At 41.3% G+C, this 24,874-nt stretch overlaps 3 protein-coding genes across 9 annotated transcripts in view; all 3 read right to left on the minus strand.

The window, feature by feature from the left end:
• sf1 (splicing factor 1) overlaps nt 1-9,984 on the minus strand; it is an 11,052-nt gene extending 1,068 nt beyond the window's left edge. Inside the window, exons 1-12 of one of the 4 annotated variants that reach the window (XM_023423813.2) lie at nt 9,599-9,984; nt 8,869-9,000; nt 6,975-7,050; nt 3,723-3,875; nt 2,279-2,368; nt 1,998-2,181; nt 1,736-1,851; nt 1,471-1,578; nt 1,186-1,381; nt 861-1,083; nt 585-749; nt 1-158 (exon numbers count right to left, since the gene is read on the minus strand). The exon at nt 1-158 is cut by the window's left edge and continues 1,068 nt beyond it. In XM_023423813.2, coding sequence (XP_023279581.1) covers nt 1-158; nt 585-749; nt 861-1,083; nt 1,186-1,381; nt 1,471-1,578; nt 1,736-1,851; nt 1,998-2,181; nt 2,279-2,368; nt 3,723-3,875; nt 6,975-7,050; nt 8,869-9,000; nt 9,599-9,860 — 1,863 coding nt within the window. In that variant the 5' untranslated portion in view covers nt 9,861-9,984. Of the gene's footprint in view, nt 159-584; nt 750-860; nt 1,087-1,185; nt 1,382-1,470; nt 1,579-1,735; nt 1,852-1,997; nt 2,182-2,278; nt 2,369-3,722; nt 3,876-6,974; nt 7,051-8,868; nt 9,004-9,598 lie in introns of all 4 variants that reach the window. The other 3 variants (XM_023423812.2, XM_023423811.2, XM_023423810.2) reach the window with 3 other exon arrangements.
• Nucleotides 9,985-10,900: 916 nt separating this feature from the next.
• On the minus strand, nt 10,901-17,269 carry rbm4.1 (RNA binding motif protein 4.1). Its single transcript, XM_023423883.2, has 3 exons — nt 17,120-17,269; nt 14,475-14,898; nt 10,901-13,218 (listed from the first exon to the last, which is right to left on the minus strand). Exons 2-3 carry the CDS (start codon nt 14,878-14,880, stop codon nt 12,359-12,361), a joined length of 1,266 nt encoding a protein of 421 aa, XP_023279651.1. The 5' UTR covers nt 14,881-14,898; nt 17,120-17,269; the 3' UTR covers nt 10,901-12,358.
• A 1,247-nt stretch (nt 17,270-18,516) lies between these two features.
• On the minus strand, nt 18,517-23,675 carry LOC111667922 (RNA-binding protein 4.1-like). 4 transcript variants are annotated; one of them, XM_087178686.1, is made up of 4 exons: nt 23,440-23,675; nt 21,554-21,983; nt 20,407-21,167; nt 18,517-20,211 (listed from the first exon to the last, which is right to left on the minus strand). In XM_087178686.1, exons 2-3 carry the CDS (start codon nt 21,963-21,965, stop codon nt 20,422-20,424), a joined length of 1,158 nt encoding a protein of 385 aa, XP_087034812.1. In that variant the 5' UTR covers nt 21,966-21,983; nt 23,440-23,675; the 3' UTR covers nt 18,517-20,211; nt 20,407-20,421. The 4 variants fall into 4 exon arrangements, with proteins under 4 accessions (XP_087034812.1, XP_023279547.1, XP_023279548.1 ...); XM_023423779.2 differs by having other exon boundaries at nt 23,436-23,673; XM_023423780.2 differs by lacking the exon at nt 23,440-23,675 and adding an exon at nt 23,168-23,423.
• Nucleotides 23,676-24,874: the final 1,199 nt, after the last annotated feature.

Genomic DNA, 24,874 nt, shown 5'->3' on the forward strand with positions numbered 1-24,874 from the left:
GGCGCCGGGGGGCAGCGGGGGCTGGACGCCAGGGGGAGGCGGTACCATGGATGGGGTGCCCATGGGTGGTGGGGGCTGAGCTCCGGAGGCTGCAGGCTGCTGAGGCTGCTGCCATGGAGGCAGGGTGCCAGTGCCAGGGCTGGACGTAGTGGTGGTATCTGCAGGGGGGTGGAGGGGCAAATACAGGTTAACTCTTTCCTGTCATCAAAATGTTCACACACTAGACTGTGTGACTAAATATATGTCATCAAACCATGTGACTCTCAGAAGAGCCCAGAGTGACCATCAGTGTGGTGTCATCTAATATGAGCAGGTGATTATGGGAATATGACAAAAACACAGAGGCCAAGATTTGTAGTTCACAACCCCTGTGAGCGGAACTGACCGGGCTGCAGTTAATTACGTTTTTTTGTTGTCATAACATCTAATGAAAACTATTATACCCTATAAAATGAATTTAGTATCCCATAATGCAATGTACAAAGTAAAAATGACCATAGTCTGTTTTACCATGTGACACAGATGTGTGTGTATTGATTAGTGAAAAAATGAATGGTTTCGGATTTGCTTTTTCGCGTTCTTACTTTGTTGCCAGGGCAACGGTGTACTGGTTGCCATGCTGCTGGTTGGAGGAGGAGGTGGAGCCTGCTGTTGCCATGGTGGCAGGGGACCAGATGGAGGGGGAGGCGGCTGGTTGCTGGGAGGGGGAGGGGGAGGTGGCATCATACCCATTGGAGGAGGCAGCAGACCTACAAGAAAAAAAACATCAATTAACAATCTTCTACAGTTAATTTATGGTGCAACAGATTATTTTACTTCCTCCTACATTAAATTATTTTCCTCCGTCTGTTAGCTCTTACCCATAGGATGTCCATGAGGTCCTGGACCCTGGCCCATGGGGGGAGGAGGAGGCTGCATCCAGGGAGGAGGCAGGCCATTGGGGTTGGGTGGCAGAGGGGGTCCTCCCATGTTGGGCATTGGTGGAGGGAAGTTGTGGGGTCCTCCGTGTCCCCCGGGCCCTCCATGCATACCATGGAAGTTCCTGTTCTCAGTGGGGCCAGAGCTCATCCAGGGCGGCCGGTTCTGCTGCACACACACGCACGCACGCAGACACACACACCTGTCAGTCACTGGGGAAACCTTTCTACACAAACCAAAGAGTGGCGTCATGAGTCATCAACTCACCGGTGGTGGCTGGTTGTTGTTGGGGCCCGAGGTCCGCGGTGCTCCTCCCTGGGAGCTGGAGTGTCCTCCACCAGAAGTGGGCACTGGAGCCTCCCCCAGCTCAGCCATGAGGGACAGGTACTCCTTGTCCATACGAGCCTTGTCCTGGGCTGACTGAGGCGGCTCGCCACCTGTTGCTCTGTGAGCAGCGAATGTGCTGCACATAACAAAACAGGAAAAACAATTAGAACAAACGTCATCACTACATCAGGCTTTCAGCTGAAATGTTGTTTCACTGTTGATCACCTGGTGTACTTGCAGTCAGAGGAGATGTGGCCTGCTCCACCACACTTGGTACAGAGGGTGGTGTTGGTGATGCTGCGTGGCTCAGAGTTCTGCCAGGGCCGGAGAATCCTACAGATACAAAGAGAGATGGTCACTTGCTGTTCTATGGTTTCGAGTGAGCCTCATAGTCTCGATCCCTAGATGTCTCTCCGTCAATCAGCACTGATTTGTCATCGACAGTGACCTGGACATGAAGCTCCGCCTCTGTCAGACCTGTGTTACCCACCTGTTGTCGTCCTCCCTCAGAGTGCCGTTGAGTCTGGCGAGCTCCCTCAGCTGCATCTTTCGTAGGTCGTTCTGATCCTCCGGCGTCTCGATGCCTTGCTTCAGGATGTTGCGAATCTGTGAATTTCTCACTGTTAATACACTGAATATGTTGAACAGTAACACAGCTGAACACGTTCAGCCTTAAACTGCAGCTGTTTAAGTGTAAAGCACCAAACAGAGCTGGATGGAGTACAATCATGATCACACTGCGGTCACCTCACCTGTTCTACAGCTTTCTTGACATTCTCCATTGTGTTGGCGGTGACCAGGGCGTGCAGCGGCTCATCTTCCCCTGGGAGCATCTGTCCATCCTTCCGGCCGACCTTCCCCTCCTTCACTGAGCCTTTACCACGGATCATGATCTTAGCGCAGCACTCCTTCTCGATGTTCTTCAGTGTGTTACCACTGGTAAAACAAACAAGGAAAAGCTGTGAGAACCTGGATCGTCTTGTTTTAAGTATGTAAAACATGTCACTTGACAGAAACATTAAGTCCACTTTACCGTGGCCCGATCAGCAGACCAACAAAGTTGATTTCTGGGTATTCATCTTGGGGAATCATAACTTTGTCGTTGACTCTGGTGGCTGGAGGTCTGCAAAGAACCAACACAAGATTAACATTAACTGAGAGCAATAAACAACTTCCTGATTCTCCCGAGAGTCACATTAGTTGTTTTTCACTGCAGGAACTTGGAGATTCCCATAACCTGATCTTGCTTGTTGTCCCACTGTATTTTTCAAACAGATTTTTCTCATATGTCACTAAAAAGGGAACACAGGCACAAACCACTCACTCGCCTTTTGTTGTGCTGTTCTGTGGCTGAAGGAAGTAACACAGACATTGTTAATGATGCCACTACTGAGCCCAGCTGAAGCCTGTCAGCCTGCCTTTGTTTCACTATGTGCCCTGATCCTTCATTCTTCAATAATATTTTGTCCCTCTTATAGTTTTCATCTTAATTGTTTGAACGTGTCAACCAATCACTGACTGCGCCTCTGAACCGTTCTATCCTAACTGACTAAAAAGGACCTGGATCTTCTCCAAAGTATTGATTCTCCTACTCCATGTAGATACAGTAGTAAAATGGTTTCAAGCAGCTACATGTCTTTGTAAAATCACATCTCTAACCATCTTGTAGAATATTGTCTATGTAGAATTTCAGATTTCAAGACCACTACCTAGAGGTGGGTGATCCGGCCAAAAGATTATATCACCATCTTTTAGAGGTAGGACCACAATCCACAGTCTGAATCTTTCCCCAGAGATTTAGTTGACACGTGACTAGTTGTGCATATTGTTGTCTTGACACAAGACCTGTCACTTCAACTCAAAGGCCCAACTCACAAATTTCTATATCCGCTCTGATTTTATTCTGAAAGTCCTGACCAGAAGTTGTTTGTATCTTTCCGTCACTTTGACGCTTCTATTGGTTTGTCTGCTCGCTGCTATTCTTCACCCACAATGCTGTCTTCTGCTGTTTACAAATTGTGTCGTAGCCAGCCTTTTTGCTAAGTTCATATTGAGTATTCGTTTGGTCAGTGATGTTATTTATTTATGGAGGAGTTACATTTTATGCAAATACTTTAATTTGAAAAGTCCAGAGGTTGCTAACCAGCCCCCGTCTCCCTGCAACAGGTCTGTGGTTCCTCAGACAGACTGTAACACCACCGTCTTGGACTGCAGCTGGTGACAGTGGTTCTTGTTCTGCTCTGGTGGCAAACTGGTTCATGTGGAGCTACACCAAACTTGCCAAGGCTGCAGAGCAGAACAAGGACTCCTGTCTCCAGCTGCAGTAAGCAGGTTAGCTGTTTAACAGTTAATGTGGTCTGGAAACACTTGAATAAAATTATGTGCCTTTCATTTTATCAGTTAAATTTACAGACTATTAACAAAGCAAAAAAAAAAAAACAAGACAGATTGGTGGAAAACAAATAAATGAATCGTACTTATAGTCTGCAGGAGGCTTGAAATCAGGGTTGAGTCCAACCATCTCAGTGATGAGGGAGTGACGCTCTTCCTCGATCTTCTTTCGTGTGCGATACTCGCGGGTGTTTAACCTCTTGCCCTCGCTGTTGTAGATGGGCTCCGGAGATGGAGACCTGAAGACGGCAGACAAAGAACAACACAGACCTCATCAACACCTTTCTGGAAGTGGAGCTCTGCCATTAACAGTTACACACACTTCCTACAGCTAACTAAGACTTTAGGAATTTCAAATCTTCAGTGTTGAATCAATGGGTACTGACATGTCTTAGAAATTGTTAAATTTACAAATGGGTTTGGAAATTTGGATCTACTGAGAGGATTCTCAGGTAGACTGACTATGTGACTCACGGCCAGTGCAAGAGCAAACTCAAAAAGAAAAGAAAATGATGTAGGAACTCTGCACTGACATCTCAAAGGCTAGAGTCCATTCATTTATACAATTCAGGGTAAAAAGGGGGCAACCAAAGCTGTATAGCGGTAATTAACCCAATACACTGGAGGGGCATCAACCACACAGAAAAAAAACCCAAAAATAAAAAATAAAAAAACCCCAAAAAAACCAAAACAAACCAAATATATGGCCAGAATTAAACCTGCATACAGGATTGTTGGCCTACAAGAAAGAAAAGTTGGAGGTAAGAAAAAGAAACCAAAGCAAAATTCGCAATCCTAAGCAGAAACGCTGGCTTTGAGTTGCTTGGTGTTGACGTGGCGGAAGAGGTCCGTACCTCCCTTTGGATGCTGAAAACCTGTGCTGCTGCGTTAAGGAGGCTCTGTGCTTGAAAAAGGGTTAGGTTGACGTGGGGTAATTTGGGTTAGAGAAAAGGAATTATGATTAGATATCCACCTTTTCCTATGCTCTCCCATCTGAGAGCCACATGTGTGTCCATGTGATGTGAAGAGTGAGGGGGAAAAAAAAGGGTTTTCCTTTTATGCTTCAAACTTCCAACGGTGACGACCTGAAACACCCCCAGTTGGTTCTGTCACATTAGATTGGGGAGTGATTTATAAGAATGCTGCAGCTCTGCAATCAGCTTTTTGGCTGCTGTGGAAATGTCTGATTATGATGAGAAACTCTATACAGTGTACAGATGACAGGGACTCTAGCTAACAGAGGTCAACTTCACACACTCGAGACCAAGCCACTTCCTGTGGGAACAGATCCTTATGGAAACTATGTTATACGCTGGCCATTGTGTTTCCAGGACACAGACAGTTGTGGCAGTTTTCTTCCAGACCTCAAGAGTCCAGAGGGAAAACTGGCACACTCCCCCACCCTGAGCCCCCTCCCCCTTCCTCCTGGATGGAAATGTTTAAAAAGCCACAGTACGGGAAAACCAGAGATCACCAACGACAAATCATTGTTAGGTCTAAGACAGAGGCTATGAATCACTGGTATATCATGATGTAGGCTACATACATCACTGTTAAAAATAGTCATATAATATCCAGTATGTAAGTCAGGCAGTATGAACTGATGGACGTGAATCTTTGATTATTAGCTTTTCCAAATGAGCCAATTCATCTGAGCTATTTCAGCTTTAAAGCTGAACAAGGTCTTAAATATCAATGTTAACAGAATCATTGACATTAATGGTGCATTGACCCAAACCTGTTTCAGAGGAAAATCTTAACACAAGTAGTACAGATATGTTTTCATAGATTGACACAGCACTCTACAGCAGACAGACAAGCAGTGGGTGAAACCATGATGCATTAACACTAGGACTTCACTGAACTGTCAAGTAAAATAACAAATAATCCAATGGAAGAGGTGCAAATGTTTAAATAGTCGTCTTGGCTGAGATACACCTAAACTCACCCTACACTCACTTATATACAGTGGGTTGCCCAAACATTCATACCATCCTGCTACTTTCCACTTTGTTACAACTATTTTGTGATTTGTTTAGATTTTTTGTTTTGTTTTTTTTTTTACCCAAGATTGAAACTGTTTTCCATTACATGGTGATGAAACAGATTTTATAAAGCTGTAAACATTTGTTTAAAAAAAATGTAATTAATAAAAAATAGAAAAAAAAAAACACGAAAAAACACAAACACTCAACTCAAGGTCCACTTGCTAGCTTTTGGGGGCTTTCAATTGCATCTCACTGTCTTCCTCAGCAGATGGTAGTTCTTCTGTTCTGATTGAACCTCTGAAGACGACGATGAGATTTTATTGAAAGCTCAAAAAAAGCTAAAAAAATAGACCTTTAGTTAAGGTTGTTTCCTGGTCAAAATTATGTTTAATTGTTAACATTTTTTTTCTCTGATGAACTACTTAGTCAAATATAAAGTCTGTGCTTTGGCTAAATACTTTAATTCAATAAAGTGAAATTTTATTTCAATGTAATCACAAACACTGTTTCACTGTCTTGGGTAAAAATATACTCAGTTGTCAGTTTAATAGGAACCCCTTGCAAAAACGAAGTCAGTCTAACACAAGAGTCCTGCAATAAATCCACCTTCATGAAGGTTGTAGTTTTCAGTGTGTTGAAATTGTGTTAAAGACATGTTATTTCAACCATGTGATCTTTGTTATTTGTGGTCCAGTTGCATTGTGTTATGTTGGCGGGTATTCTCATTATTTTGTCCACCCCATTCAAATGAATGAGGGTCGGCTAAACAGCAGCTTTGTGTAATTCAATACAATTTAACAGCAGCACAAACTGCAGCCTGTTTAACAACCTCTTCACTGCCGGACTGTTGTATTAGACTGTTAGTTTTAGCAAAGTGTTCCTAATAAACTGATAACTGAGTGTATATGCATATGTCCAATTTAAAAAAAATAGGCATTTCAATTAGATGCACTACACTGATTATAATTAGTTTTCATCATGTACAAATTTTAAACACTTATCCTAAATTTACAAAAGTATTTGTATGGAAAATGTATCTTGTATAAATATAAATACTGCTAAAGCTACCAGAGCCAGTAAATGTACAACTGTGTACGCTCACTGGTGATGGAATGATTAGCAGACTGAGAAATGTATTAATATATTAATGTAGATCAATTCTCCTCTAGCACTGTGAAATCAACACCTCCCTTCAATTAGTTAACTAAACTCTATATCTGCCAGCTTCTTACTACACAAACTGAGATGTAGGCTAACAACCACAGATATACTGAAAATCAACATTTGTCTTCCAAAAAGTCAAGAATGTAGAGAAAATGTTACTGTTCGTGGGTTTAATCTTTTTCCGACCTGTCCTCAGGGTTAACAGGGATTCCCAGGTCTCCTGTACGCAGTTTACGAGTCAGGTCTTCAATCTGCAGTTGGACTGGAAGAATTCAGGTTAGGAAAGAAAAACAAGGATGGAGAGAAATGTGGTTACCACAACAACATCAGAGAGACAACGCTCTGCACATTAGAGCACTGTCTCAGTCATTACTAAGGTAAAAACAAATGGTGAGTCTGTTAAATAAAAAAATAAAGGGAGATCAAATGAACATCTAGTAAGACTCTAAAGCATGAAAGCACTTACTCACTTCATCAAAAGGTATACATTACCCAATATGAATATGTTCTAGGTCATTTACATTAGCATGAACAGGACTAACCTTTTCTCAGACAATGATTAAACATGGCAACATGTCAGTAAATGACTAGACCATGGTTCCTAAAAATGCCTGCCGCACCATTAATATATCAATCCCAAGCTGTTTTCTTCCATGAAGACAGAGTTTCACATACTGTAGCATATTGTGTTTAAAGGCTTCGGCATTTTAAGGACACAGTGGGTCTAAAAATCACTGATTGGTCTATTTGTTTTGCAAGTTTCAGTAACAAAACAGGTGATGACAGTCACTCTTGACACTCCACAGATCTAACACTGAGGGGCTGCAGTGACAGAGAAACAATTTTTACATTTAGAAGGCAATGAAAAAAAATAAAATCATTCAGTCATCTCATGCACATTATGAAAGTTGTAATGAAATACCCCCCAAACACAGAGATTCACTGATCACTGAAAGGATTACTCTGGATTATAGAAATGAATGTAAGGCCTGTGAATTGTGGCCCACAGCAATTTCATCTTAAATGTTTCCCTCAGATTGTTTTAGGGGATCTACTAAATGAGCAAAGGAAATGATAAGTATGACAAGGGAGGGTGGGCACAAATGAGTGTTTACATACCAAGGAAGAACAACCATTACCAATGAGTGAACAACATCAATAACGACTTCAGTTATTGACAAAAGGACTTATCTGCTTCGAAGCACCCAGCTGAGGGCCTGTGAATGCAGTGTGTTGGTGCTACACTGCTGCTGAAAGGCATTTGTGGTTCAAAACACAAAGTTTCATATGATCATTCTTTTTTTTTTTTCTTTTCTTTTTCTTTTTTTTTTTTTTATAAACAGGCCAAACTGAGAGCACAGTAACAGTGATCAAGTGTTTCCCAATTTGCAATGCCCACTAGACCAACTTGAGTGATTTAAATATGTTGGATCAATTTGCCATTGTAGCAGCATTGCTCACACTTAGACCAGTATAAACAGAAGCATACTATAGCATGTTAGGACATTATGAGTAACGTCTCCATGCACAGGAACATTACTGATGATGTGTAAGGATCAGGCAAGACAGTGAACAGTGACCTGCAGCTCAGGACAGATACCAGCAAGCAGTGGTGTTTAATCATCTATCTCAAACTCCTCTTGCTAATGGGTGCCCAATGGTATGCAAACCATAAGACCACGGAAACACTTGCCAAAGCAGAACCGGTTTACCTCCATTAAAGAGAAATGACCTTCATTAGCACCTTACATCAACAACTTATAATCATTGCTCATTAGAAATTATTGCTTTGTCTCAACAGTTGGAGCAAAATTAGACATTTTGTGTAACACAGTAATGTTACTGTCAAATAGATAGGAAATGTGATTCAAGGTTTATAGTTAGTAAAGCATCTTGTGGGTGCCTTTAGAGCGCTCTAGCTGTTGGAAATTCAGCAAACAGTAACATTAATACTGATATGCATCATGTAAGAAAACTAGAACTTCAAACAGATGTAATTGATGAGACGTAGTAAAACAAAACTGCATTTATAAATAACATGGTAACCTTCAATAACAAGAGATGAATATTAAACATTTACCTATATAGGCTCTCTCTTGATCCCGGGTCAATCCAGGGGGAATGACAGTGGGCATGCCCGGGATGACCGTCTTCTGATCTGGCGTCTCGCTGCTCCAACGACTCTTCTTCCTTTGTTTCTTCTGACCGAAATCTACTGAAAGGAACAGGGATATTATGCATATTGGCCGTACCGTCATTTGCCTTACGTTACAGGTATAATGTCAATCCAAGCGCCACTCAACATGACCTCGCTTATGAGCAAAGACAACAGGAGATTGGAATAGTAACTATCGAAAGGTAGCCTCTAGGATAGTCTAATTTACTCATCATTCAGAAAAGATAACATAGATTGAGGTCGCCATGACATTACAATCTGTCAATAACAAAATATTACACGCTAAGCGGCCAGCTAACGTCGCTGTTGTAGATGGATGCTTTGGGATCCAAAAATTACATATAATCCAACGTCTGCAACGTTCGTGATCTGTTTAACATAGTATGTGCAAAGCCTATCACTGGACGCGGTTAACCTCGGTCAATGCATACATAAAGCCCCTTTACCCCTAACAATAGCGGTGGCTGCTCATTTGCTAATTAACGTTAGCGGGGCTATCTCCATTTTGCGCAGGGCCTGTGCTTGATGTGGGGCCTTTAACATTAACCCATGTTAGTTAGCTACATTAGCTGGCTAGCGTTAACTCGTGCCGCATCGAGCGCTTGTGATGTTAGCGGGCGTTCAGTTCACTTACCTGGTTTAGCTAGTCCGGCCCCCGCGGCTGGTTGTTGAGGAGCCTGGGTCGTAAAACCTGACGCTGGATTGAACTGATGAGTCTGCGGAAAAGATGCGTTTGGAATCGAGGGTTGGAAACCTTGTAGCGAAGCAAAAGATGCAGGCGGCCCCGGTGTTGGCATCAACCCGTTCCCCGCACCAGGCCCGGCGTCAAATCCTCGTTTAGCGCCAATACTGGGGTGCAACTTCCCTAAAGGAGTTGCATTTGCTCCCGTAGCCATTTTCGGTGTACTCAAATGACTTAATCTCTGTCAGTCGACTCAGGTATAAATTGGTTTAAAAAGAGAAAATAGCTAACAAAGTACTACCCGCTAACCCCACAGTACTTTAATCAAAATGGCGCCTAACAGAAAACCACAAAGGATGATCCCATGGACGTGGGATGATCCGCTTCAGAATAAAGCATTCTTATTGGCCAGATCAAGGCCCTCCTCACAAGCCACGTTCTATTGGGCAAATTGTTTTTGTTATCCAAATTCTGCAAACTGATTGGTTCATATGACTATCAATCCCAATGTAGAGATGTGGCGTCAGGACGCCACGCCCAGACTAGCCTCCATCCACGCGCTCCTCTAACACTGAAAATCAACATCAGCGTTTGTACGAATCCTTAAGAAATAGCACATATAAGATCCTTTTATAAAGATTTATAAATCTACGTTCTAACGAGTATATTATTATATTATTAAGAATTCTTAAATAACATGAAATAATATAGAGCTACTATTTCTGACAGAGACCATGTTTCTGCATTACAAGTACTTTCACTTTTCATTTTCATCTTATATATGTTGTATGTTTGTTTTTGAAATGTGATACACACCACCGCAATAATTTTTCAGTTTGGAATATCAAAGGTGGTGTGAATTTACTTTAAAATGTAAAATAATTATGATTATGTTTGAGTAGTTCATCGTTCATGTAATGTTCTATGTTTAAATAAAGTTAAAAAAAAAAAAAAACAACTTTCACTTTTCATACTTTAATTGCCCCACTGCCCAATCAGATGATGGAAGCTTAGATCCCGCCCTCTCAAGCAAGCCAAAGGATGAATAGAATTTCTAATTTCTAATTTTATACTTTCCATTTTTTCTATCCAACATTCTATTAATATAAAATTTAAAACTTGTCCGCACTGATCTGACAAATGAAAAATATAATTTTAGAATGTTGAATTACATTTTCTATTTTTCCATTTTTAATACCAAAAATCGACACAGAACACTATACCAGAGGAGTCAGCACAGCAAAGTTTTCAGACTGATTTTAGACAGAATTTTATTTTAACCTAAGAGTTAGAAATAAAGACAGACAGCAATTGAGGTCATTTTCTTAGGAAACTACAAGTCAAGATGTGAAGCCACATATTTATCACAGCCATGAAAATAAATTTAATACAAGTAATGTTCCTAATGAATAATAATAAAAATAAAAACATGAATGCAGCTTGATAAAAAGCTTTGAAGCATAATTTCACAAAAGGGTTCATATAACGCAAATACAAAAGTATAACTATCTTTTATTCTGTGCAGTCTATATTTGGTACAGGTGTGACATTTAAGTCCACACGTTAATGTAGGTGATACAGTATTCAGATTTGTTTTGCCGTCGCTTCACATATCTAATAATGATGTAAACTTACATTAACACAAATACACTAAAATACATACAATGATACATTAGATGCTGCTTGAAAGAATTCATTAAAGTTTACTTAACATAATCATAGGACTCACCTTTAAAACATGCACCATGCACTATCTTAATTGTTTCTATGAACTGAGTCTAAATAGTGTATGAACATATAGCTACTTTAAGAGGGGCAAACCTTTTGTTCTCACAGTATCGTGAATGGATGTCAACCAGGTTGTAGAATAAACCCAGTATCTGCACTCAGGATTTCCGCCAGGGGAATTGTTAGGCCCTTCTACAGGGACCTGTAGGTGGGGTGGGAGGGTTGTACTCAGGTCAGTCAAGTGAGCCCAATTCCGGAGCACGCGTGCATACAGCAGGTTCTCAATGACTAGCATGCAGATAGGATAAAACGTTTATGGATTTCTTTGACCGATGCGGCGGCCCACCAGGATTTGTTCCGCCTGATGTCCATTATAACTGTGCCTGTTCTTGTTCTAACAGCGATTACGAGGACGGGGTGCTCACTGGCTGAACTTCATCTACCTGAGACCAGGGGGAGGGGTTCAATGAATCATTTTAACCAAAAAATGCTGGTGAGCTCTCTCACCATAATATCTAGGTTTCCAACCGAGCCACCCCAAAATCCCTGATATTTAGGCATGGCAGGGGGTCAAACTTTGGCCTGGCGGGCCACCGGGCTTAAAATCCACTGGCGGAAACCCTGGCGCTACCACACTAGACTAAGCCATCTTAGAACTACACCAATACCACAACATGTAAAAAAGGACAATGAAAGGTTATCAGCTGAGCATTAGTTGTACTGCATTTTGTAGTATAAGCTGGAATGAGATCACAGCATAATGTGAATGCATTTAACCATTCACACTGAAATCTAGTCATTGGCTATTATGATGGCAAAGCTTTATAGTTACCTTACCCTTACTACCCACATCTCACATAACAGAGGGCTGACTTTTGCCCCTGATATTACCAATGAGATATGATGTTTAACGTTCCAATGGCACTTAGGCTATCCTATCCACTAAATGTCAGTCAGCTCTCACCTGACTGTATGGGACAAGGATCAGTATGTATATCGTGCCCGCTCAGCACCGGGATCCCGCGGATGGTCATAGGTAGAACTTCTTGGGAGGGTGGGCACCGGGGAAAGGCGCGAACGCTCATATGCATATCCATCTGCCTCGGCAGGTAGTCTCCGAATCGGACTCCGGTCACGTGCATAGTATGAGGAGACTGGGGCTGGTGGAGGAGGGAGGGGAGGGCACTCGTATGGGTCAAGGCTAGAGGGGGGAAGACGTTCCCTTATTATAGCTGTGGAGGAGGATGTTGATGAAGCAGGCAATGGGACAGCGCGGCGTTCCTCAAAATAACTGCCTCCGTAAGAATTGGCCCTGTACTTCTCGTAGTAGTCCACGACCCCGTACGGATCCCTTTCCTCGTAAGGCGACCGTCGCATCGGGTAGGCTGGTACCGCGCCATAGAGAGAACCGTTGCTCCTGTATGCCGCCTCGCTGCCGTACATCCGAGCCATGCTATGTTCAGCAACGGCGCTTATGCCATAACCTGGGTGTGGCCCGTATCTCATTGCACTTTCGTAGCCTGCACCCCTTCTGTACCCTGCCATGCCGCTGCTGTGACCAGAACCCCGGGAAAAAACATGTACAGGAGCATAGCCGCCACCATAATCTGGATCGCCACTGAAGTCCGGATGATAACCCCTGCTGCGACCACGCCCGCCAAATCTCGAGGCATCGTATCCATCAGACTTTGGCTCTGAGCCGTTTCTGTGGTAGCCATTTTGGTCTAGAGGGCATTCTTTGGACCAGTGGCCTTCCTGCCCGCAACGATAACAACCTGATCTGTCTCCCATTCCCGGCGCAGTACGCAGGCGGCTAGTCGAAAGCTTCACGCTCATCAGTTTGCCTTAAAAAGAAAAGATTCAATAAGGACTTATGCCTGCATTTATTCCAAATAATATATTTGACATTTCCTGCCTGGCATAAAAGTCTCCTAATCCATCAGTCTGGAAAAACCTGCATTATACCTCTAAAATAGCAATAAGACATTGCCATGATTTTAGCATAAAAAAGTACAGTTATTAAAGCTGAAATCCGTAACCTTCCAACACCTTGCAGTGAAAAAAGGTAACTTCAATGTTCATAAAGTGGCAAGAATAAGTAAGTGAACACTTTTTCTGCAGTTATGTACAAATTTGTCTTAAAATATGATCCGATCTTCATCCAAGTCACGAAAATGAATTGACCAGTTATTAAATTCAAGGGTTCACTTATGTTTTCCAGCAGCACAGTCAATGTTTTAATAGATGTGTTCCATAAAGACAACAAAGATTAGAAGTATTTGTTATCAGTATATGCACACTGTTGGTCTTATCCTTGAAAGATGAAGAGCAGATCAGATTTTGACCAATTAAGGCAGAAAACCAAATCATTCCAAAGGATTCACAGACATTTTCTTTCCACTGTACTACACCACCAATGTCTGGTTTATCATGGAAAGTTGCAAATAAGCTTGCTATTTGAATTACCTAAAGTGCTAAACGTGAAATAACTCTGTAAGTATTAAGTTTGACTGCTCAAATGATAATTTCTGTGTCCATGTGACGGAAATTTCGTCAGGTGTCCATGTTGTCAAGGGTTCGCGCGGGCCGTGCACATGCAGCTGAAAATTTGTGACCGACCTGTCAAATGTGCGAACACATCCATGTGCAGAAACCAAATGAAGTATAAACATATCCGCATGCACATTCACTTTGGTGTATATCCTGTCCTTAATGGATGCAGATGAGGTTGATTCGTAAAAATACAGATATGGTTTGTTCCTTCCAGGATTAAATTGACTGCACTTGCACAAACAGACCAGCTGTGAACTGATGGGTAAATCAAACTGCAGTAGGTGCCCATTTGTGTTTTACAGCAATCCACCATACAGATGGATATAACCAATGACATTACGGATACCAGCTTTAAAATACTTTCATAAAGTTTTGGGGGCTGCCTTACTGTCTTGAGCTTACCGTTATCCCCTCATCTTTCTCTTTTTACTCACCTGTGGTGCATCCACAACTTACCTGTCAATTCACAAGAACAGAATTAAATATTCTTGATACCAATAATTTATTAAAAGGTAAACTCCCCATTAAGCCCAGCCCAAGAGTTCACCTTTAAAAGCTGTGTTGTCTAACTGATTAATGGCCTCCATGGCATCCTCCATTCGCTCCATGTGAACAAAAGCATAGTTTTTTACTATGTCACACTCCAACACAGTGCCAAACTCTTCAAACTTAGCCCTCAGCTCCTGGTTGGTGCAGGCAATGTTGCCAACATGTAGTTTAGTAGATCCTCTCGACTTGCCACGGCTCAATTCTACATTCATGGGCTGGCCATTAAGCTCATAATGGTGGAGGTTGCAGATGGCTTCTTCTGCCTCCGCTTTGTCATCCATGTGCACAAAGCCGAAGTTCTTGACAATAGTACATTCTGCAATCTTGCCATACTGGGAGAAGAGAGAGCGAAGTTCATCCGATGTAGTGTCTGGTGACAAGTTCCCGATGAATATTTTCACCATTGTGGAGCTGCCACGTCACTAAGGGAAGAGAGAGGAAATGAATATTATTGGTACTACAATTCCACAGACTTAATTCAAACCTTGACCAGTTCGTTTAAAATTCAAAATTATTCAAATTATTATTACTCTCATTTTAGAAATGTATGTCTTGATTTACATGCATTCACAAGGCTTTCTTGCAAATTTCATTGAAATAATCGCACTCATGATTTTGAACTTGTACCACACCATTTCAGCTTTGGAATAACTTCACTCTTTACAGAACTGAATGTAAGACAATTCAACTCAAGGGTTACTATTTGAGTGGTTGTGTCCGACATTAACACAACAGGATATCATACATGTATGTATACTTAACGTAAAACCAAGGAAAAGACTAATTGAGGTTATTGTACATAGCTGAGAACGTTTGGGGAAAACAAGGAAGAAGTAAACAGAACATAATAGTGTATAGAAGTCTGCAGTTTCCCTTACAATACATTTATGACATGTGCAACGTTACTGTCTGTTGCTTTCACAGATAGGGAAAGCTTATATTATCAGCCGAGTATCTTATGACAGTTATATCCAACCTCATAGAGCCACTCACACCAGACCTCCTAAGAATATGTTTGAGCTGAAGCTCTATGAGGAAGAATGGTCCATACTTCCTCCTGAAGATTGAGCAGGTCTGATAAGCAGCTACTGGAAGAGCTGGTTTGAAGTTACTGGTGCCAAAGGACCAGTTATTAAATCCAAAGATTCACTTACTTTTTCCACCAGCACTGTGAATGTTTAATGTCTGTGTTCCACAAAGACAAGACCATTGACCATCAAAACCTAAAAATCGGTTAATCCTTGAGTCCAACTGAACATATGTCCCAAAGTTTTTATCTTTTGAAATGATATGAGGATCCAAAAATATTTTACACTGATAAACACAGCGGCCAGACCTTGACAGACAGACTTTGACTGTGTCTTAAATAGGTTAAATCCATCTGTTGCACAAAGCAATTTAGTGTCTTAAACCGGACTGTGGTACAATGAATTCTGGGTAATTTAGACTTTCTTCATAATAAAAACAAATGGACAAACAAGAAACAGCATCCAACCTCTCAGCTCTGTTTACCCCAGCAGAAAATGTTTGTCTTTTGGAAGAATTCATAAGTTACAAGGACGTTTTATTGGAAGAGTGAAACAGTAAAAAGAAAATCTAATTTGGAAAAAAAAAATGGCTGCAGTCTCTAATAAACTCCATAACAATGTTAGCAAACCACATATTATGAGCCGTGTTTCCCGGTTTTTTGCTGTTGGGAGCTGCTGGTCAGCGCAGGTGTCATTGATTGTTACCATGGTAACAGTGATCTTATGCCTGAGTTAGCCTGTGGGTAAGGTGTCTAATGTTTCTAGCTTAAAATGATTAAGTCTTTATTTTTGTGAAACGGTCTGTCTTGTATTAGACTGATCTGTGACCAAAATGAAGACGGACATAACACTACAGACCAGTCCGACATATCTTTGTGAAACCGGCTCCAGGAGACTTGGAGACTCTATACAGTCTATAATTTGTCACGGTTGTGTAAAGATCAGGTCCGGTACAAATCAAAACAGCCTGAAGTAGCTCTACCTAGGCTAAAACGTTAAACTTACATTTCTAAATTTGCCTATGGTAACTCTGTGATGGGCTCGTAATTTAACAGTGAATAGAAGAATCTGTAAATTTACGTAAAAACTCAGCTGCAGTATTAAATTGTTTATATGTAGCTGGAATCGTGCGAAGAACGTCAGACGTGCATTATTTATCTTCGGCTGATATCAATAGGCCTACGTCACGAGAAACAATGAAACCAGTTTACAAAGAGACACTAATGTCGCATAACCACCGCGCGAATATTTTCTCCATTCACGTAACGAGCAGCGCATCGTGGCTCTGAAGCTCACTGTTGTTAGCGCTGCAGAGAGCGTCACAAAGTAACGTTAACTCAGTGAACAGACTTAACAACATTGTGGGTCAGTGAACAAGTAAACGTGACTGTTTGAGTCGGTAACAAAGTTAAGTTACGTGCTTCCCCACGCTTTTAGGCAAAAGCCTTAAATACGTTGCACACCTATAGCATTTCTTTAAGTTAGCATGGCGTATCCATACATTACACAAGACCTCTATTTGTTCTAGAAAACGTCAGAAACCGTGCGCTGGGTCACTTCGATAACAAAGATACATGTTGGGTTGTATTCATTTTGTGGGCGCATGAATTCGTACCTTTTGCAGCTGCAGTCTGAGTCTCGATCCTCGGAGAGTGAAATGGCGACCGCTGCTTTATCGACTGACGTTACATTACAAGCTCGTCACCAGGCACCACGGTGAAGACAGCAACAGCTAACTTGGTTAGCACGGTTAGCACAGGGTGGGACTATAGTGCCAAGTGCTGTTGACACGACAGACGGAATAAAGGAAACAAAGGACAGAAAATAATCAAAATGCAATGAACGGTTCGGACATTTCGAATATTGGGATACACTTTTGGTGGTCATAATCTCACTTGACATCACAGGTCTATATATTGTGAAGAGTAATTGTACCCATACAGAAATGTAATATATGCCATACATGTCCCTATATCAAGTGATGTTGCTATATATGTCACCTATAACGGGATATATTATTATCACGTATATACATCCTCTGCATATATGAAGATATACGTTTATAACATGCCGGGACCATACATTTGAACAATATATAGTTAATTTTTTATTTATTTAATGTATACATTTATTTTATATATATATTGTTTATGAAAACAATATATACAATTTTTGTTTTAAAAAATCTGCATGCTTATATTTTTCTTATAAATTTATTAATTTTAAATATAACTATCTTCACATTCTGGGAAAGTGGTCTCAGACTTTTGGAGCTTGCTATGGGCTAGACATTTATATCAATATATGAAATTGTAGGAATTTCTAATAGGTTTCATATTTAATTTTTATGTTTTTATTTTGTGTTCATATGTTTCATCTATGAAAATTCAACATATTTACATATATTAAATTTGCATATACCTCAGATTTTCACAAGAAACTAGTAAAGAATGAGATTAAAGAAAAGTCTGACAAATTTATATGCATCACAATATTTTTTCTTCTTTCCCATACAAGTAATTAGGATGGTAACTGTTCATCCTGACAAATATTGTTGACACTAATGTGCAGTAATATGACTATATTTAAATAGGAATTCTTGTCAGATTTTTCCATAGTAATATCCCATTTGGTTCTTACTTAGCCCATATCTATAAGTAGAACTGTTTGAACTTTTTCATTAATGTCAGCAATCATGTAGATTTCAAATCCTCCATCAATTGATTTTCCCCCAAAAATACTGAACTGCAATATATCTATAAAAAAAAAATGAAATGCACTGTCAATGTGTTAGATGTCATCCACATTGCCCACTTCTATAGATGGTGACTTTTGGGAGAAAAACACGACATTGAGTTAAAGGCTTTAAAATTATAAAGTTGTAAAACAATTTATCCTTGTGCTCAAAGGCAAAATAAAGATACATAAAATGTGTTGAGAAAAGTCCCATTGCACCTACAGCCAAAGTTAAGACTTCACCAAACCAGGTTTCAAAGAAAGAACAGAAAAATGTCATGACCAAAATAAATTGGGCTTTATTAAAAATCATATTCATTTTAGATTTTTAATGTATGCTGGTACTTTTACAGCTAGTATGAAAAATACAAATCTACCTATATGCAAAACAAACAAAGGCACCTTAAACACAGCAAGTGCCTAATGACTTACACAGCCCAAGCCCTGAGTCCTGCCTCACATCTCTGTATCTGCTTTTGCTGTTATGTGGACACAATACACAACCATCCCAGACTTAGATCTGAGATTGGAAGGGTTGTTGGTGTTTTGTTGCACAATGCTTGTTAGCTAATAATATTGTTGTGGTGTCATTCAACAACACTTCGTTGAAGAATTTTGACTTCACATCAGCAGATATCTCAACAATTATAAAATTCATTTTTATATTCTGGGAACATGTTGAAATTAGAAAAAATGAGGCTGGAATGTTTGAAATTATGTGTCTTACCTTGAATCCTCTCACTCAACATCACTCACAGTGATTCTGAATCCTGACTGAACGCTAAGCCGGGTCAGTTACGTGGATATGGATTCACTGTGTCCACTATCCCACCCAACACCAGACAGCTTACTGTGTGTTTCACCCTCCACAGACCTTCACGGAATACTACTGAAATATATTTGAATATACTTAAAAAAATATATTAGTCAAACATTAATCTATATCCACATCCATATAACTGACCCACATCAGGTGAGATGTGTGCTGAGGAGCTTCTCTGCACTACAAGCAACAGATACAGCTAACTGCATGGGTTAACCCGTATCCCAATTAAAAAATAAATCTTTATATATTAATGGAATACGAACACCGAAGCTGAATTTATAGTCGACGTGAAGTGTTAACAGGAGTCCCAACGTAAGTAGAAGCTCAACACCTTGTATATAATCAGGCCATATCCACAGTAACCGCATTCTTTCATTAACTTGGTGATGCAGAGTGACGATGCGTTATGGTTTATAAAACTACAGTTACATCCCGGTAACAATGTTATTTCAATGTGTTTCCTTCTGCCTTACTATCAGTGTGTTTATGTTCAATCATTCATACAAAGTGCCAATCCCAGGGAGCAGAGGGTTTTGGAGAGTAATTAATGAGAGTATTTAACTTCCTTAATGTCGTGTTCATGCTCTACAAAGAATTAGTAACATGTAGAGGAAACCCCAATCAGCCAATCACAGTTCTTCCTGCCCATGGTTTCTCTAAGGACGCCACGGCCCTGATGTGTAGCTTATGGTGTAACCCTAAAGCCTAGGCACGTAGCCGCTGTAGGCACGGCATAGCCTCTTCACGCAGAACTATAAATCCAGCTTTCTTCCAAATGATAAACAACAGCCAAACAAGTAACAATTGCCTCATGTGAGGAAGAAACACAGATAAGAAAAACAAAAGACATGGCTAAAAAGTGAGCTGAAAACCTGCAGAGCACGTAAGAAAAGTATTGTTTTATACATCAGAAATGTCAAACAGTGCAGTTTGCTAATCATCCTTATTGAAAATGGATGTAAATGTGACTAAGGATGATTCATCTGCAGGGAACTGACATCTCAGGTGCCTCCAAGATGCCAACACAATTTCCAAACCGAACTTCCGCATTTCATATGCTTTGCCGCACACCGCGCAGACCGATGGAATCACGTAGCTTGAAGAAATCGACGGCAAAGGAAAAGTCCCGTAATGCACAAACAGACCTAGAAAGAGAGCAAAGCAATCCCTTTTCAGAAACAGGATTTAATGCCCCATTATCCGCAGCACAGCTTCAAAGTATTCAGTGCTTTAAGAAATCTGCGAGACCCCAGTTCACACTGAGCAGTAAAGGTTTACAGTAAAGTGTCCCACTCTCGAGAGATCAAGTAAACTGTCATATTGTTTACTATGTGGCTCACCTTGGCACCGTGGTTTTAGTAAGGCGCATATCGGGGCGCATAATGATCCTTGGGTCGTGGAATGGCATAAGAGCTCCTGGAGGACACCGGTGACAGCCGTGTTCGCTCGTAGGCGTAGCCCGCCGCAGAGACTGGTACTCGTCTCATCGGGCTGCGGTCTCGTGCATAGTATGCGGCAGCTGCAGCAGCCGGTGAAGGTGGAGGCGGTGGCCGACGGTCATATGGATCTATACTGGAGGAGAGCTTTGAAAGGGAGGAAGGAGGGGGTGGGGGTGGGGGGAGATAGGACATGCGCCGATCCTCGAAATAGCTTGAGCCGTAAGGGCGAGCTCTGTACTTCTCATAATAGTCAACACTGCTATAGAGACGGTCACGATCATAAGCTGATGGCCTCTCAGGATAGGAGGCTGCTGCTCTGCTGACATACCTATCCCCCAGCTCAGAACCGTAGCCACTGGGCCTGCGAGGGGGAGGCGGCAGCCCACCTACATAACTACCCTGACTATACGCAGAGCCACCCATGTAATCAGCTGCTGGAGGTGAGGCCATCTCGTAGCCGCCCCTGCCATAACCTGGGGGACCGCGTGGGGGGGCCCGGCCGCTGCGACCTCTCATGCCGTCACCGTGGCTACTGTTGCGACCGACTGGACAGTCTTTCGACCAGTGACCATGTTTCCCGCAGACATAGCAGCCGGTATGATCTCCCATTCCTGGGGCAGTGCGAAGCCGACTGGTGGACAGCTGTACGCTCATCAGCTTGCCTTGTAAGGAGAGAGAAGACACGCATGAGACCGTGGGGTTCTGACACGAAAAGGCTCTTACCGACTATAAAACACGTTAAAATGCATTTGACCGACAATCATTGAGCGAAGCGAAATAACCTTCAGCGCCAGTACAGGTGATTTTATGCCAGTGCCTATACACCAGATACACTGTCACTGGTTTTAAGAGATTGCCAAGCTTACAAACGATTACTTTCAGTCCACCTGGTCAGTGAAGGCAAAGGTTATCCACACTTTCTCTTTATGTGGAAAAATATCTGGTAGAGGATTTTACTCGTCTGGAGAGCGCTACGGAACAGAACAGAATCCAAACCCGTATCTACAGAGAGTAAACACAGCTAATGCTCCACTGCCCAAGAGTTCACCTTTGAAGGCTGTGTTGTCCAGCTTACTGATGGCGTCCATGGCATCCTCCATTCGCTCCATGTGAACAAAGGCATAGTCCTTCACTATGTCACACTCCACCACTGTGCCAAACTCTTCAAACTTGGCCCGCAGAACATCACAGGTGACCCCCTCACCCAGGTTGCTGACATGCAGCTTGGTGGTGGACTTGGGCCTCCCTTTGCTAATCTCGACGTTCATGCGCCAGCCATGCAGCTGGTGCTGATGGAGGTTTTGAATGGCCTCCTCTGCTTCAGACATGCAGTTCATGTGTACAAAACCATAGTTTTTGACAATGTCACATTCTGAGACTTTGCCGTACTTCTCAAAGAGTTCACGCAGCTCCTCGGGTGTGGTACTGCAGGCAAGGTTGCCAATAAAAATTTTCACCATGATGAACTTCTGCGTATCCTGTAAGAAGCAGAAAATGACCTCAGTTACTACTCACTGTGTAAACACAACCAATATTTAATGATTACTTAAAATGTGATGTGAGGGTCATACCCACTCTCATTCAACAAGGAAAGTGGTGCAATTAATAAATATACTCAGCTACCTGTTTATCAAATACACCTTGATTAAAGTAATTCAACACAACAGTTGCACAACAGCACTACCCTCATGAAGGTTACAATATTCAGTCTGTCAAAACTGTTTTAGAGAGGTGTTGCCTTAACTCTTACATCATGTTGGATGATGTTTGTGAGGCTGTTGAACTGTACTGTATTATATAGAGGTGTTTGTTATTTACCCTCTTTTCACTGAGAGAAACAGGGTGGACAAAGTAACAGAAATACTTGCCCAATTAGATCAGTGAGGGCAGGAGAGGGAAGAATCTAAAGACTAGATTTAAACTGATTAAAGTTGAATCAATGCCCATCTAAAAGACTTTCAATAAAAACCTAAACATTGTCACTTTAATAACAGGTAGAATTTGTTGCAAGGCTGTTTTATTAGATGACATAGGTTTGAGTGTACACAAATGTGTCACAGGATTTAATTACACTTAAACTACTGCTGTTTGGTGTGTTTTCATGAATGCAATATGGGTGGACTGGTTTGCAATTATATGTACAGTGGGATCCAAAAGTCGCAGACCACTTTCCTGGACACAGTCTTACACCATAAAATAAAGTAGAATGAACTTAATCGTTGCGGCACTCTTCAGCACAGTGCAATAATAAATGTTCAAAATCAAGACAGTGTTTAAGACCAAGTACACCGAGGTTTGGGAGTCTGACAGGGTCAAACGGGGTTACACAGCGGACATCTGCTGTATACTAACTGTTGAAAAGAAGCGCACGAGCCTGTAACTACTGCCTAAATATCTTTATCAAAGTAGATCAACTGTATTGTATCATGCTCTGTACCTCAAATGTAAACATATCAAGTGAATTCAACACAATATCCTCACCAAAATCAAGTACAGTTTTGAACCACAGCTCGATGGTTTGAACTTCACATCACCCACTCTCTACTGTTTGCTAACGTAGAGAGGTAAACATCTCTTTAGAGAGCTTTACGTCAGCAAGCAAGTTGTATTAGCTAGCTTGCTAACACTAACGCTGTCAGTATTTTCGTTGTATGTTACATACTTAAGCTGGGGAAACTGTCTGGATGATGAAGCCCTTTGTAAACTCCATTAAATGGCGTTGAGTGAGCAATTCCGGTGTACTGGCGTTCTATTGCTTAAGTAATGAATCCAGGAGGCTACTATATTAGCTACCTAACTAGCTGACAACAGTCGCCCGCTGAGTCAGTCCATATCATTACAGAGAACATCTATACCAACGCTACGACGACAGTTATATGTCACCAGCTTCCTAAAATGTATCTCCCCGGACTTTTTAAACTCTAACTCACCTACAAAGTGATGTAGGCCTCAACATCAATGAATGAAAGTGAAATGGCGCTGCTTCTTCTTCTTTGAGGTTTTTACGACAGTTGGCGTTCGCGATGTTGTGCTCTTCTTCGTCTTCTTCTTTAGGGTTTAACGGTAGTCCATTGCATCCATTGTGTTGCATTGCTGCCTTCCTCTGGTTTTAATCATCAATTACAATCTTGCTTTCAAAAACCTAAAGATACATTTTCTCCCCTCCACCATGCCCTCACACTCAGGGACAGATTTAACTCGGGTCTCCACTGTTAGTGGTCTTGTTATCTCTGCTCTTCTTTCCTCTTCATATTTCCAACATGAAATCAGGACACTAGTAACAATGACCAGCTGAATGTTTTCCTTTGATAAACTATACTAATATAAGCTGCTGTGACCAATTCTTTGTCTACTCATAATTATTTTTCTCCTTTGGTTTCTCTATTTCTCACCGCTCCTACTTTGTTTGACTTTCATGTTGGCCTAAGTGTCTTCCTTTATTGATTATTGTTTCATTATTTCCCTCGAAACTCACTGTGCTGTTGAAAGTTTGATATTAATATCCACATTTCCCCTCCTGACCTTCTCTTTCACTAACTTGTCAACATCCTCATTCCCCAGGATTCCTCGGTGTGCTGGTTTATTTCAACTCCTTGTCCACACAAGCATTCTGCAGCACCCATTCTGGTCTCACAGGCCACAACACAGTTGGACAAAATGCCACTTAGTGAACTTTCATTTGGACAGAGTACACAACTTCATTACTTGATTCAGAGTAAAGATCCTCCTGCTCAAATATTACTCCAATACAATTGAAAGTTTATTTGGGTTAAAGTACTTAAATAGAATTTAAAAGTACTTTTTTATGTCAACTCATTGTTGTTTTGTAAATAAAAAGACTGTAGACATGGGCATAAAAACTCACTGAATCAATTAAAGGAGCTATTGTCATTTTTGTATTTCTTTGTTTTTTTAGTCAGTGATGAAGTTTGGTTGTGGTGAACACAGCAAACATTTCCAACTAAAGGAATCTTTCTTTATTTCTAAACCTTCAAACACAGACTTCAGATCAGATCAGGTCTCTGTTGAAGAATCTTCTGCCTCATCTTTATCTAACGCCATGGTTAGGACACTGACAGGTTCAAACATGACTGACAGTGGAGGAGTTGGCAGTGATTGGTTTTTTTGTGATGAACACAGTGTACGGTCTATCACATTTTCAAAGTAAGAGAAAATCCATTCACTGACAAAAAGCTCTGTTTCAAAGTAAGAGTACCTCATAGAAATGTAGTGGAGCCAAAAGTACAATATTTGTCTTGTAAGTGTAGTGGAGTAAAAGTCAGAAGTTTACAAAAAGAATAATACTCAAGTACAGATTCTGGGAAAGTACAGTATTCAAGTAAATGTACTTCATTACTGTCCATCCCTG

The sequence above is a fragment of the Seriola lalandi genome, unplaced genomic scaffold, assembly GCF_002814215.2.
Source record: "Seriola lalandi dorsalis isolate HSWRI2012SDOR001 ecotype SW California unplaced genomic scaffold, Sedor1 jcf7180002054694, whole genome shotgun sequence".
In the NCBI taxonomy this organism is placed as follows: Eukaryota; Metazoa; Chordata; class Actinopteri; order Carangiformes; family Carangidae; genus Seriola; species Seriola lalandi.

Coding starts and splice junctions, on each gene's coding strand:
- LOC111667922 (XM_087178686.1), bottom strand. CDS start 21,965: ATGGTGAAAATTTTTATTGGCAACCTTGCCTGCAGTACCACACCCGAG. Junction 21,168..21,553: donor GGACAACACAGCCTTCAAAG/GTGAACTCTTGG, acceptor TCTCCTTACAAG/GCAAGCTGATGAGCGTACAG.
- rbm4.1 (XM_023423883.2), bottom strand. CDS start 14,880: ATGGTGAAAATATTCATCGGGAACTTGTCACCAGACACTACATCGGAT. Junction 13,219..14,474: donor AGACAACACAGCTTTTAAAG/GTGAACTCTTGG, acceptor TTTCTTTTTAAG/GCAAACTGATGAGCGTGAAG.